The sequence below is a fragment of the Antrostomus carolinensis genome, unplaced genomic scaffold (genome assembly GCF_000700745.2).
Source record: "Antrostomus carolinensis isolate BGI_N321 unplaced genomic scaffold, ASM70074v2 scaffold34835, whole genome shotgun sequence".
NCBI classification, from domain to species: domain Eukaryota; kingdom Metazoa; phylum Chordata; class Aves; order Caprimulgiformes; family Caprimulgidae; genus Antrostomus; species Antrostomus carolinensis.
The window spans coordinates 19565-35050 of record NW_010319016.1 but is presented as its reverse complement, the minus strand read 5'-3'; the positions used below and the strand labels follow the sequence as shown (position 1 = coordinate 35050).

The following is a 15486-nucleotide window of genomic DNA, read 5'->3' as shown; positions in this document are numbered from 1 at the left end:
GGGGGGGGGGGGAGGGGGGGCTTCTTTTTATTTTCTTTTCCCCCATTCTGAAGATCTGGTGCTTTGTGCCACATCACATTCAAAACATTGGCACAGTTCAACACTTAACACTGGGGGCAATTCTTAAAACAGATTTGCAGATATCTCAACTTAAACATCTCAGACTGAAGAACGCAGGTAGCAACCTGTGTTCTTGCGAATGTGACAGCTGTGGGGGGAGGAAAACGGGGCTGTTTGTTTACACTTGAAGAGCAGTTAGGTGCTCAGCCAGATGAAATGCTCGAGGTGTTTCTGTTGTGCATCTATGGTCCTACTTGTAATTTTGGCACTAAGGTGCTATGCCTAAAGCACGTAAGCTAGAATGCTGTCTCAAATGATTTGCTCAGCCTTTTGCACCATTTGACAGCACCTGTTAGCGTAACCGACTCTGTGGTCAGAGCAAGAGGCTTGTGAAGCGCGTGGGCATACGGACAAGTTCCTGCAGACCTTCCAACCTGCAGTGCACCAAATGTGTGTCCTTCCTGTGCTCGCCATGTGCGTGGTGTCACCCTCTGGGAAAAGTCAGTTGTGAATTGCTGAGCCCAGTGCCCATGTGCTCTGGTTTACAGTGGCTTACAGGTCCCTGATTGCTGTGCAATGTCACCAGCACGCAGCAGTTACTGCAGAGTACCTGACTGCACAGCTTGTTTTCTTGTGCTCATTACGTGAGGTCCTAGTGCGAGACCTTCCAAGAGTTTTGCATTCAGATTGATAATGGGCACCAGGACCAGGCAAAACCCAACCTGATAACCAACCAGGCTTTGGTCAGGGTCCTTCCTCTGAGTATCTATCCCTGCTCAGGTGCTGTCAACTCTCAGCTCTGTCCACAGATACCTTTGTTGACAGCCTTGGCACAGCCCCCAGCAAACTTGCTGTACAGTAACGGACAGAACTGGCCTGGAGTTTCCTTGTACGGGTCTCACATTTCGCTGCTGTCTTGACTGCAGTCAGGCTAGACTCTGCTGAAGCAGATGTTTCTGAGGGGAACTTTCATGATGTTGTTGGGGATGTTCTGGGGTACTATGCTGAACTCTTTTTTTTTTTTTCTGATTTTTATTAACAGAATGCAGCTCGCAACTTCCAGGACTTCGACTGTCAGGTAAGACATGCAGGAGACAAGGATTCATGGGCAGACTCCCCATGGCCCATCAGTAATGCTGAGAGAGAGAGGTGAAAAAGCTCTCTATCTTAATTTTAACTCCTGTTAAGGTTTAATCAATAAGAACTTGAATATGTCCAGCTGGCAGAAACTGCCCTTCACCCTTCCATGCAGAGCACATTGTTCTGAGCTCTGAGGTGCGGACCTGGACTGCTCTGCTGTGGCTCCACAACATCTCGCTGGATAGCTGGGCTCCTGAAAAGCAGTTCCTTTGAGACATGCAATGTGCTGAAGAGCTGCAACTCTGTCACATCCCATCTGGTTCGCTGGCTAGGAAAGGAGGAGCCTGCATGCTCTGTCTGTTTGTGTCGCGAGGAAATAGAAGTCGACAAGCTGCTCCAAATACATCACCCCTGCTTTGCTGGGCCTGGGTCCTGACAAAGCTGTGGTCATCTTCTGGGAGGTTTTTCACCTGATAGAGTCACGTGGAGATGAGCCTGATCGCTCTGGTTGCTATAGGAATAATCCTTTTAGGGGAGTGGTTCCACCACAAGCATCCAAGACAGAGGACACAGTTTTTGTGAGGCAGAGCACAGCACTGAGGTTACGTGGTGTGTTTTGTAGAGCACAGGCTCATTTGCTCTGCCGGATACCTCGCTGACTTCCCGCTCAGCACGCAGCCAGCGGCTTTTGTTTCTCTTGAGCTGCAGGAGGCTGCTGTGTCTGTAGTGTTGTGCTTAGCACAGGACAGGCTCTCACAGCTGTATTACGCCAGTGGTGCGGCTAGGGGGTGGAGCTGTCAACATCACGTGATGGCTTTTAATAAAAGTCTGTTGATCTAGATGATTCCAGAAAACCTCCTGCAAGCCTGTGCAGAATAGGAATAGAATAAATACAGTCCGAAGAAACAGTTTGTATTTTTTCAATCTCTTGATACCAGACACTGAAAGTACATCCGTCTGGGCAGGCATGTGTCACTGTCCTGCTTTAGCTTGATTCATTGTGAGTTTTAGTGTTCTCTTAAAGCCTCTTAAGTATAAAAATAAATAATCTTAGCATGGTAGAACTTTAGTGTCTAGTCTTAGGAGCAGCAACAGTGATAGGCAACAATTTTTCTGTTTTAATAAAGGTAGATAATGTGTTTAAAACACCTCTCTGTACCATCTTGTCTCCATCTGTCTCTTGGCATCTTTTCCACCTCTGCCAGAGGTACAGTGTGCTCCCATGCTGGGTGGGGAATGGGTAAAAATAGGTGCAATGCTTTTGAGCAGGAGCATTGGGGAGTACCGGCACTGCCTTTGGGACCTGTCTGCCACGATTGGAAAGGATATAAATACAGTGCCTGAGCATCTGAGCGCATTAGCCTTCCCTGCAAATTCTCTAATGACCCAACAAAGCTGTGGGTTTGCCCACGCCCTGCTTGTCTGGGAGCAGGTATGGTCTTTGGAGCCAGAACGGAGTGGGAAGGTAGGAAGGAGTCCCTGTAACGGAGATGTGCCTTTCACTCTATGCTTTTCCTCTACCAGCAGAGCCTCTTTGGCCCTTCTTTAAAGAACACCTAAAGCTGAAGCTGTGTGAGCCCCAGAGCAGCCTGGTGCTGCACCGACTCGTGCACTCAGCATGTCGTGATGTCGTCGTCTCGGCTCCCTGTCCGCCCTGGAGCTGAGCTATGGGAAGAGCTGCTGAGCGGCCCTGCAGCCAGGGAGAGGGGCTCTCGGGAGCGCTGGGCCTGGGAAGGACATGCTCGTTGCTTCTCTGTACTTTGATTTAGATCAGCAGTGAGCTGGTGGCCATGGCAACAGTTGGGCAGGAGACAAGATGTTCCTTCCAGGAGCCCTCTTGGTAATTCAGTTAGAAATTATTATTTTTTTTTTTAGCAAGAAGTTAACACAGTGTCTCTTGTGACTGTCAGTGTTGTCCCAGCCTCACCTTCCTCCAGCATCTCTCCCTACAAGGTGTGGTTTCAGGGCACACCTGTCTTGGCTCCCATATCCTACCTGGAGAGTACCCCCAGGGGCTGGATTAAGTGTTGATTTGAAATCTGTCAGTGGATAGATGGTGTGTTGGGCCCTTGGATTTTCTGCCTCACTTGCTAATACCAGGAACAGTACTTAAACTTGAGATCAAGCTCTTCTGTTGTCCTGTGAAAAATTACTGCTGCTTTTTAATCTGGCAAAGCACGTCTGGCTGCCACATTCAGGCCTCTGTGAAAATGGTGTGTCTTTACTTACCAGCATTTGAGAAAGGGGAATTAAAAGTGAAGAAGCTTGCTACAGCTTTCAGAGAAAGGGAGATCCTGTTGTGTAAAGAGAGACTTAAACCCCCAGCTCAGCCTAAATGCTTTTAATTTGTCCAGAATTTCATAGAAAGCAATAGCCTTGGGGAGGATCTCAGTTTTATGAGAACAGGCACAAACTGGTCACAAATTCACGAAGGCTGATAACTCGAAGTTGGTTTCCAGTTACAGTGCAGTGAAGTTCCCAGTCAGCTTCTGGTAGTAGTAACATTGGCAAGGGACCTGGTGGGTTTTAAGACAAAATGTAGGGGGTTTGTGGGATGGATTATATTATCTTACAGTGTAGTGTTTGCAGTATGAGAGCGTGGCCTCAAGATGCATTTCAGACCTTTGTATTTTTCTAATAGTCCAAAATAAGCTGTTTGAAATGGAGATAGAGCTGTGGCTTTGCATGAAGCCAACCACATCCTGGGCTGTGCTTTGCAGCTCCCCAGTACACCGACATGCTGGAGGGAGTTCTGTATTGTTTCAGCAAGTGTTGGTTCTGTGCCCTTGACCATGAGGTGATTTGCTCTAAGTCCATCCCAGTTCCTTCCAGGGCTGACTGATGCCTCTGCAGAGCTCTGCCTTGGATACACCCAGAGCAGTAACACAGCTGGCCTCAGCATTTCTTCATCCCGCAGTGCCTCTAGGCCTCCTTCTGGCTGGAAGCTGGAGTTTCAGAATGTTTTCAGCAGGTGATCCATGCTTATGACTGGGAGAAGTGTTTAGTTTAATCCCAGCTCACAAGCATGTCATTGGCATGGCCACGGACCCTGAGTTGTGTAGTGCCAGGCACACACACAGGTTCCACACTCTGTTTTCTGTAAAGCTTTGTCATGTTTTACTTTTCAAGGTAAAATGCATATTTAAGGTTTGTAAGATCTTTCCTTCCTTTGGGGAAAATGAGTGATGCTGTTGTGAATTTCTATTAATTTCCTGGTGTGTTTGTTTTCAGTTTTGAATAACTTGCCAGGATCAGATCTGGGCAAAACCAACAGAGCAAGCTCCTCTTGCTTCTGAAATTTGTTACTCTGGTTACTGTGGTATGAAGAAGCTTTTAGCTTTTTTGATACAGCTGACTTTCAGATACAGGTGTCCTGGTTTTCTTAAACTGCTCATCTGCAGACAACCGCAATTCACCCTGACAAATAACAGATTGCCTGGGCATCAGCTGAAACAACCCCCACATAATCTGATAACTGTTTGCAATGGAAATAAAAAGGAGAGCTAGCATGGAGGCTTAGGGGTCTTTATCAATATGAATCTAGGTTATTCTCAGAAATAAAATGTATTAACCTAAATCTGAGACATACAATTTACTTGAAAGCTGTATGAACCCACATGAAATCTGGGCTTGGCTTCTTCTAATGTTCCCAGGCAGATGGTGGATTAAGTGGTCTGGGTTGCTGATGGACAGATGGTGTGGTGACCTGCACAGTTAATAGAGCTGTGCTTCTGCTTTTATTATTATCTGCAGACCCTCTTCAGCTGCTTTGAGAAGTAGGTGTTCTGTGTTAGTGTAAATCTCTCCCCTTTTTCCAGGTGATTTGCTGTAAATACCAATGAAGGAGTATGCTGATATATTTGTAAAGCTATCCAACTAAATCCGCATGATGTTTCAGTCTGATAGAAGCTAGCATTTGATCTGATCTCTAGCTAGTGCCTCCCCTCTGCTGCTTCCCACCCACATGAAGGGAGAGAAGTGTTTTGCTCTCCAACACACACCATGCAGAAGAGGACCTGGGATTTGGAGATGGCTCTGGGATGTGGCAGAGTATTTGCAGAAAGCTCACAAGGTACGGAAGAGGTGGGAATGTCAGTCCAGACATGCAGAGTTCAGCTGAAACGGAAAAGACAACACACGGAGGAAAGAAATTAAAGTTGCCCTGTACAACAGCTTGCTATGCATTGCTGGAATTAATTGAAAATGTGGAGTTACTCTGTTTCCTGTGCCCAAAGTAAACAGCAAAGTGTTTGAAGGGTTAACAACAGACCTCAGTGAGACATTTTGTGCCACTTTTTTCTACTGAAAGTCTAAGTTCTCAATAAGCTCATGTTTTTACTGATTAAATTTTGGAGAAGTTCTTCCACAAGTATGTTTGTTTGAAGCATTTAAATCTGCATTTGTAAAAGTTTGCTTATCCTTGCCCAATCTCCTTGTGCATTTGCTGATGTCATAGGCGTTCAATCAAAACTGTGTTCTTTTTTAATGAAATCATTAAAGCCAGCTTGTGATTGCTGCACAGTGGCATTGAATACAAGATGTTTTAAAGCATCGTCTGTTTATTGTAATGAAATAACATGAAAGGTTAGCACTTTGAGGAAGAGTTAGCTTTCTCTGTATGAATAACAGGGGAGCTGTTCTCACCAGCATTGAATTATTTTGTCTAGGATATTGAGGACCATTGTTCTTCTGATTTGTACAATGAGTTCTTTTGGTCTCTTGTTCAAAGTCCTGGAGTGAAATTAATTACAACACAGAAGATGTTTTGATCTAGAAAGAAAGTAATTTTTCTTTAATGCCTACTAAATTAGGAGCTGCCCCTAATCGTACTAAAATTAGTGTCACCACTAAAGTACTGGTTTTGACTTCTGCTGACATCACAGCAACAACTACTGTAAAGCTAAAAATGAAGAAAATGGAATTTTCTTTTAGAATATTTTTTTAAATCTTTCTTATTTCTTGGGAAGCTCTTCCTCTGATTCTTCCCATCACTGGCTTTCCATCTAAAAACTCCGTTTTCTGTAAAACTGCATTGTTGAGTTCTGAAAAGCTTTTGCTAGCTGGACTTGGACTGAAACATGGTTTTTATTTTTAAATGTGTGAGCACAATCCTTCCATAGGGTTTACTTAAATGTTACTTTTACTGTCTGTGTGCTTGTGACAACAGTGTGCTAAATAGGCTGATTATGCAGATGTGGTATTTGAAGTTCCTGTGCTTTTTTTGTTCTTGTCAGTGAGTTCTTACAGCAAAGCTAATGTATGCACCTCAGGCTGAGAAAGGGGTTTGCCTTCAGAAAAATGAATGGTGCCTTTCCAGTAACAGTGACTGATCTGTTTCCATCCCTTCTGCAACACCCATTAATGGTATTTCAGAGCAGCTAACAACTAATCACAGTACAAGTTATAACTCAATGCAGTTAGACTCAGTTCTAGTTCCCGGGGACACTGAAGGTTTGGAGACACAGAACATGACCCTGCTTTCTGTTCTTCAGGAGATTTTAAGATGTTTATGGTCTTCAGCAAGATACTCAAATGTAGTTTGGAGCATCACGTCGGCAGGTGAACTGTCCTTGGCTGAAAACATGGCCCCTGGCCCATCTTCCAGGTTGCCTTTAGGGGTTGAGATGATCTGGAGTTTGGCGGTCACACAGAATATTTTTAGGCTTGCCTATGTATTAGCACATTCAGCTCTTCCTTGTCTAGGATTTAGATTTACAAAGGTTCTGTGCCTGCAGGTTGTGGCACCTTGAGCCCACTGTCCAGGGATGGAAGAGCTCTAGGGCATCAACCTGTTCTATTTGCAGCCAGACTGACTCAAAATAGTGATGCAGAGTTCTGGAAAAAAACCCAACTATTACAGATCTAGGCAGGTCCAATTTCCTGCATTAGCGGGGGAAGGGGAGCAGGAGTAAGAAGCACCACATATTCCTGAGTCTGTGCTGGGTGCCTGGCTCATGACAGTAGATACTTGACTGGAGTGCAAGAAAACTGTGGCTTTAAATGCTTCTTGTAACACATGGGCAGAGCAGGAAATGGAGAAGTCCATCTTTCTCCATCTCTGACAGGTAGGGGTTGTCATTAATTGCTTCTTGATCTCAATACTGTGTGGCTGTAGGAGTTGATGATCTCTGATTTGGGAGCACAACCCCAGCCTGTCGGCTGTGCTCCTGTTGTACATCACTTGTCTTCAGTTCATTTGGCTGCAGAGCCAGGATCAGCTGCAGTTCTCCAGCGGAATCTGTGTTTTAGAGATGACTTGCCATTTCTCTCTGGGTGACACAGAGCATTAGAAAGGGTTACAGATCCGCACTAGTTCTGTCCTTCGGCACCTTGTGCCTTTGGAACAGGAACATAAAGGCTTGTCTGTATGTACAACAATAGGTTGGGGATAGCCCAGCAGCACCTTTGTCTCCTGATGCCTTTGTGTAACCAGATTACATCACAGACTGGTGGGGTTGGAAGGGACCTCAGGAGACCATCCAGTCCAACCCCCCTGCCAGAGCTGGTTCACCTCAAGCAGGTTGCACAGGTGGGTTTGGAATCTCTCCAGGGAAGGAGACTCCGCAACCTCTCTGGGCAGCCTGGAGCACCCTCACAGTAAAGAAGTTTTTCCTCATGTTTATGGGGATTCTCCTGTGTTCCAGCTCATGCCTGTTGCCCCTTGTCCTATCACTGGCCACCACTGAAAAGAGTCTGGCCCCATCCTCTTGACACCCACCCTTTGGATATTTATAAACATTAATAAGGGTCCCCATACACCAGCTTCTTCTACTGCTCTTGATTCTCACCCAGCATTTCTCTAATTAAAGAATTAATCCATTTACACAAAGTACTAGAAACCATTGCCTGCTTGCATAGATCATATTGTGTTTTCTATTAATAAATTTCTCCTCTGTATGGAAATGAATAATTTAGTTCAAGATGTTGCTTTAGATCTGATTTAGGCTTGCTTCCCACGCAACTGTCTCCTTCAGCTCTACTATTTCCAAAATGATTTTGCACAGAGTGGATGTGGTAAGCTCTTACCTCCCAACTGCAGTGAGGTCTGTGGTACTGTAATGGTGAGAGTTACCAGATGGTGATGTTTTACAGTCTTACAATATTTTTACTTGCCTTATAGGCATAGTGTTGTTGTTTTGATAATGTGTAGGAATTTGAGGGCAGCTGTTGCAAAGAGCAAGACAGCGGAATCTCTACTTTAATCTCTCCATGGTTAATAGCTGTGATAGGTTGCCCAAGGAGCATGCTGCAGTTGTTTTCCACCTTTGCCAAGTCTGACGTGCAAAGATGCCGTAAAGTAAATAATGGCTGTAGCTACAGTATCTCTGAAAGAAAGGAAAACTTGACCTGAATAATCTCCACCTCATAGCAAAGCAGCAGCAGCAGGTTTCTTTGCCTTAGGTGAAGCAGGACCTGAGTGTCCTTAAGCTGAATGGTTTTGGGGATGTTTCTAGTCCTCTCCTACTACAAACATTCAACAAGCTTGAGCAGAATGTGAGCAACAGACACCTTGCTGCTATGTGTCCTGACAGATTTGAATTTTTTTTTAAAAAAAAAAAAAAAAAGATTGAAGAGATTTCACAGATGTGTCCTTTATTGTTGGCCTCCAAATTAAATCAGTTTTCAGTTTGTCCAGGGAATTCATTTTGAATTTTGAGCAGCTTCATACTGGGAGTAAAACTCAGCTGGTAATGCCAAAAAAGCAGCTTAAATTAGCTGTGAAAAGCACTGGTAATATAAATTCTCATCATTAATCATTCCCACTGTGAAACAAATGGTTTACCTCGGAGTTTAATAACTTGTAAAACTTAAGCTCTTGCTCACACTCTGACCTGGAGCTGAGGGAGCGTGGCTGCAATTTGAACTGCTGCAGTCTGGTGCCCAGGTACCTCTGTTTGCTGGCAGTCTCTGGAGCTCAAGGCATTATCACCTCTGGAGCTGCTGCTGGATGCCTCATCCCCTCACTTAGAAATACTTTTTCTTAACACGAGAGATTTTCTGTGGCACTTGTCATTGGCACTGTCATTGCTTCCCTCTCTGGCCAAAGACAGAGGGTGGCAGTCAGAGATGGTTCCCCTATTTGAACCTTTTGCCACCTGGACATGCACCCACTTCCTCACAGAATCCATCCCACAGGAAATTTGGACTTCGGCAGTTATAGTTGGATGTGTGTTTTCCTCCTCAGTTTAAGAATCATTCAAAGATGTTAAGGCCAAACAGGATAATGTCCCAGTCTAGTCTGACATTCTGCAAATCCCTGGCAAGGAATATCTCTGCTTGTGTTTAATCTCAAATATTTTAAAGCTGCTGTTGGGTTGTGTCTTACCACCTTCTGGTGCCTGAGCCTTTATGGTTCACACACATCTCATTTTCTAAAGTCTAGGGCTCTGACTAGAAGCAGTGATTCTCAGGAGCTGGGACCATAAGGCATGTAGCAAAAATCACAGGGCTTTCAGAGATGTCAGTAGCATTGGTGGCCTTTCTCTGGCTACTGTCTGTTCTTCTGACCAACCCTACCTGAGAGTGTATCTTAACGGTACAGCTGAGGCAAGTCAGTTGCACTCGCAGTGCTTACCTTCCACCCAGACAAGAGATCCAGTGGCTGCAGGGTCAGTTGCTTTGGTTTCCCGATGCGGTGGGACAGCGAACTCAGCCCTGCCCTCCCACTTACAAGACCATCAGCTCACTGGAGATGGGGCAGGGCAGAGGGATGAGAGAAGCACTCTGCAATAGCACTTCATCCAGTCAGCCAATCTGTAAGAAGAAATTGCACCCAAAATCTCGGTTTTGTTTTGTTTCTGTCAGTGGTGGTTGCATTCTTGTCTGAGATCACAGAAGAGAGTTGAGGTCCCTCTTGGTGGACACTGACAGTGGAACACTAATACCTGGATACAGTGTACAGGAAGGAGAGGGTAGATGCTGGTGGTGGTAGAGGATGCAGGTGGATGTTAAAAGATGCTTGTTGAGCTGATTTGGCTCTAAGTTATGTCAATGAATAACTTAGACTGAAATCCCAGACCTAAATAAGAGATTTATGTTTTGTCTGTAATTGTGTGAGCGCCCAAGATGGTGAGCAGAGAAGTGATGAGGCTGGGAGACAGGACAAGGGTAGGGAGCTTCAGCTGCCCAGTGTCAGTTAAACAGATGTGACTGTGGGACATGACATCAATACTCCATTTTAGCCACAAACTTCTATGGAGCAACAAGCCAGGGAGCCCCAGGGAGGAGAAGCCATCACTGACATGATTCTGAGAAGGGCAGAGAAATGTGTTCAAAACACTGTCTTCAAAGAGCTGCTCTGTGATGGGAACCGTGATGTGCTCCAGGTCAACATCCTTGGGAAAAAGGGCGGGGGGGTGGGAAAACCCAAAACCAAACCCTAGGAAACTTCACTGGTTTTATACTCAAAGTTCAAAACAAGAACTGCACAGAAATGGAGAAGCTTATTGCAAATGAGCTAAGCAGAGAGCAAATGCCCACCATCTATCACAGCAGACATGAGAAATGGTGCGGGGAAGCCAGCATGACTAACCAGAAGGGCATGAAGGCTATTGAAAACAAAAAGGCATTTTTCAAAAAGCTGGAGAAAATGGAAAAGTTTATAAACTCTAGCAGATTAACTATATGAACAGAATAAAGCAGGCAAAGGGGGATTTTGAGAGATGACTTGCAAAGGGTGAAAAAAATAATAGTTCTGCTTCAAACCTGTCAGAAATGGAACCATGTGAGAGAGTTTGGGGAGTGCTAAGGCTGCTCAGGCTCCGAAAGGAAGACTCAGGGAAGATCTAGCCATATCCAAAAAACTCAATATATTTTTTTCTGCACGCAGGCTTGCCATGGAGGGGCTCACAGAGGTTCCTGTGCTGGAATGCTCTTTGTGGGGAGTCAGCAGAGACCCTGCCTTAAACTGCAGTGCCTGTTGCACAGGCTGCAAAAAAGCTAAAGTGTCTGCTTTTATAGCAAGCCTCTGGGACTTGATGTATCAACCCAGGAGTTTTAAATGAGTTTAAGGATGAAATAGTTGAGTTGTTAAGTGAGAGGTTATGCTTCTCTGTTGCAGCTGCTGTGGTGCCCACAGTGACTGTGGTGCTTCACCTGTAACACAATTCTTAAAACAGATCCCAGAGGAATTCACTGACCTGCTGTACCAGACAGGCGGATAAAACGAGCAAGGAGCAGAGTGGATGTTTTGTGAAGGGATGAAGTTCTGCTGTGCAGAGCTGGTGGAATTCTTTGAAGGAGTTGGTAACCATGTAAATAAAGGCAATTCAGTTGATGCAGCCTACTTGGATTTCCAAAAGACAAGACCACTTACCAAAAGGGATCCCAAGACATGTCTTAAGAGACTTAGGTGGCCATGTGGTCAGAGGAGAAGTCCTTTAATGCATGAAATACCAATTAAAACAGAAAAAATCACCAATTATTTCACAGTTGTTTGAGATCACTAGAGGAGCACCTTAGAGATCTGTACTGGGACCTGTGCTGCTTAAATCTACTCTTAAATGATCTTAAAAAAGTGATGAAAAGTGTAATGGCAAACTTTATCTGCCTTTGGGTGAACATGAAGTGTGATGCACATTGAGTAAAACCAGCCCACAGTAGAATATAAAAGAGCAGGCTCAGGGCTGGTGATAGCCCAGAGGCATGAGATCTCAGCATTGCGAGAGATGAGTGAAAATGTCAGCTCGGGGCCCACAGCTTTCAACAAAGCAAATAAATTCTTGTTTATCAGGAACAGAGAACAAAGCAACCTCATTGTGCTACCATGTAAATCCGCAGCACACCCACGTCTGTTTGACGTGCTCCCAACCCTCTTGTGTCAAGAAAGGACAGAGCACGACAGGGCAGTTTTGAGGAATAGCAGTATGGTCAGAAAAAAGCTGCAGTAGTGGGACTGGCCAGATGGTCCAGAGCACATCAGCCCACAAAGGGGCACGTGAAGGGGAATCACAGCAAGCTATTAGGTCATCGCTGCTGTGGGTTGTGGAGATGGGATCAGTTGTTCTCCATCTTCCAAACTAAGGACTGGGGGATATCATGCAAAACTAGCAGATACAAGGTGGGGAATGAAGCAGTTCTTCACCCTGCATGTTGTTAATCATAGAATCACAGAATGGTTTGGGTTGGAAAGGACCTTAAAGCTCATCCAGTTCCAACCCCCTGCTGTGGCCAGATCAGGCTGCCCAGGACTGCATCCAACCTGGCCTTGAACACTTCCAGGGAGGAGCAGCTGGGCTTTGAACCCTGCCGGGGAGGCCCAGCCACAACTTGTCTGGGCAACCTGTGCCAGTGCCTCACCACCCTCTGGGTGAAAAATTTCCTCCTAATATCCAACCTAAATCTCCCCTCTCTCAGTTTAAAACTATTTCCCCTTGTCCTGTCACTATCTCCCCAAGTCTCTCTCCCTCCTGTTTCTAAGCTCACTTCAAGTACTGGAAGGCTGCAGTGAGGTCTCCCTGGAGCCTTCTCTTCTCCAAGCTGAACAAGCTCCCTCCCTCAACCTCAGGCTTTGGCTTTTCTGGTTGCAGGGTGAGACAGATGCCAAAGGCATAGGTAGTGGGAGTTGACTGCCCAGTTCTCAGAAGAGAAAGTCAAAGTGAAGATCACACCTCCAGTTCAGGAAGCCTCTTTTGACCTACAGCTTGGGTTTCCCTGGAGCTTGGAAAAACGAAGAGAAACTGCTACAAAATGCAGGTGTTTGAGAAGTACCACAACATGCTTGCTCTACTTTATTCTTGCACAAGAGCACACTCTTAAAAGTCAGAGTAGGAGGGTGTCTGGACCTTTGGTCTGATCAGCTACTGCTGGTCTCCATACCTCCTGATCCTCCTCTGTCATTGCTCTTCTCATCTATGCCCCGAGGGAACTGCTGGTTTTTGAAGCGCTGGTTCCCAGCCTGTTTGAGTTGATCAATAGAAGCTGCCTGCCCAGGCCCCGTGCCTCTGCGCTGTCTCCCCAGCAGCACACAGCGTGTGTGTGTCACAAGCTCTGCGGCCAGCGAGAGCAGGCTGCCAAGAGCCAGGCTGCCTCCGCTGTTGACTTCCCATTTACAGCAGGTTCTCTGCAGCTGCTGTTTATTTGTTACCTACAGTATGAATAAGGGCAGAAGGTAAAATCTCTTCAGAGAAACCTCTGATAAAGTTTCTAGTCCCTAAGGGAAAATTAAATTTTATCAAGCTTTTCAAAATACAACTGCAGATCATCATCTTCAGGGAGATGCGTTCATCTCCCTTATTTTGCAGACTGAAAATTTGTTAAAATCTGGCTGTATCCTGGCCACATCTTTTCCACCTGCCTTCCCCTATCACTGCTCCCCTGCCCTATGGACCAGCTCAGTGTTCAGACCATAGCTGGAGTTAGAGATCTCCAAGGTCACAATGCTTGAGTTTCCGTTCAAGCTACACTGCTGCAGTGTGTCAAAGCTGGGCTGAAGGGAGACCAGAAACAAAGCATGAGAAGTAAAGACAACAAGTGTTTGAGATTTTCCTACACTACATTTCTACGTGAGGAATGTGCGAATACTGGGAGGGAATACACAGAACTGCGGGTGGGCAGTGGTTGCGGAGGCAGCGTGACACAGGTGGGACACCTGGCTGGGTGGCTGGCAGGGAAGGAAGGTGTACCTCCAAGAAGGCCATGGAGGTGAAGGAAGCATGTCTGGCAAGGGCAGAGGGTGCAGCCTGCGAAGCTGCTGTTCTCTCACTGAGTACACTGGTACACATTGTAACTGGGTTATTCTACTCCATGTTTGGAAGAGTAATAAACTAGTAATGATGTAATGAAATAACTTTTTTTTATCCAATTCAAGGTAGCAGTTGTATCTTACAGGTGTAGAGACTGTTGGTGCCATCTTAAGCCTGATACCTAAGCTCTGCATTAGTCTGCCTCATGTTGTCCTTTGGCTTTGGTATGTGGGAGAGCTGGTTTGGGGAAAAGCAGGTGACAGGGAAGTCATGTGTGCTGTAATTATGTGGTGTCTGAAAATGTTTCTGTCCTTTGCAGTCATAGGTCAAGATAAAAGCCCTAAAGCTACAGGGTAAAGTTTCAGGGAAAATGAAGTTCACTGGAAAAATGGAAGTAGAAGTACCTGCAGGGAAGTTAGGAGTTAAACTCAGTCTTATCTCTCTGGGTAATCTTGAAAAGGATGTCAGCACGATGTTGCAGTGTATAGCTAAAAAAGTTAATGTAGAAACCCTTATCTCAAATGTAGTGTCTGCTACTTGCTTTGTAGAACCTGGAAACAACCTTAAAAAGTAAAAGCCTTTGAGCAGAGGAGGGAAGCTGCTTCCCAGGAGGAAGATTTCCACCTTGCCTGGGAACTGGAAAGAGAAAAAAGAAATAACCTTGAGCACTCCCAGGCTGTGTCACAGCACAGGGCAGAGTAAGAAGTTTGCAGCTTTAGCATCTTGCGTTTTTTAAAGTGCTGCTTGCTGAGATTTGTTAAAGATGGAAATTCTCAAGTTGCTGCCATCTTTCCTGTATTTGAATTGCTAATGTGATTGAAGAAGTAGCGAGGTGAGTACCCTTCAGACTGGGCTGGTGCCCAGTGGTGACATGAAAACCCTCTTCTTGACAAACTATCTCATTTCCCCAAATGGCAGTTTCCAGAGTGTGCAAAGTCAAAGTAAGTGGGAGAGCAAGGCTTCATCTTTAGTTCAAGGAAACTCCTTTCCTTCCCTACTGGAGAGCTAAGACCCAAGCTCAGGTTCAGAGAACAAGAACGCAGGGTGTTGCACTACGAAGCACATTGAAGTGCTTGAACAACAGCTCTGAGGAGAGGTGGGTGGTTCTGTTTCCAGGACTTTGTCCAGTATTCTACCTCGGGGAAGCAGTGTGACCTTAGCAGTCAGTCTGAATGCAGTTCCAGAACAGACACTGTGTTGCTGATTTATTTTAATACCATCAGCTCTTTTGGTGATTTCTTTGCTTTTCTCACTGTCGGCTCAGTTTGGGTTTGTATCTATCAGCTCCTGTTTGATAGTCGACCTTTTGCTGCTGCTTATAAAACCCTCCGTAGTTCAGTGGAGGTGCAGTTTGATGAGACGTGAGTCAGTTTAACTGGCCTCGGGCTCAGAGCAGGGTTATTTCTTCTGCCACCCCATGCACTCCTCTTGGGCTCTGAGCCATTGCCAGCATTTGCCAGACCTCTCTGTGAGCTTCTTAACTCATTGACTTGGCAGAAATCTAATAAAGTAAGATTTTTTTAAAAAATAAAAATAAAAGGCAGCTGGATAGTTTCCTGCCAGGTCAGTGAGTTAAAGCTGCTTATGGAAGAGACCAACAACTGCTGGAGCTGGCAGAGAGACCTGCTTTTGATGGCAGTCAGCCACCTGGTTATCTCAGATG

At 45.5% G+C, this 15486-nt stretch overlaps 1 protein-coding gene across 2 annotated transcripts in view; it reads left to right on the top strand.

The window, feature by feature from the left end:
• NDRG3 (NDRG family member 3) overlaps positions 1–15486 on the top strand; it is a 34051-nt gene that overhangs the window by 3142 nt on the left and 15423 nt on the right. The window contains exon 2 of one of the 2 annotated variants that reach the window (XM_010169123.2): positions 1103–1138. The exons of the other annotated variant lie outside the window; for it this stretch is intronic. Within the exon in view, the coding sequence (XP_010167425.1) occupies positions 1103–1138 (36 nt within the window). The remainder of the gene's footprint in view (positions 1–1102; positions 1139–15486) is intronic. 2 annotated transcript variants of the gene reach the window in all.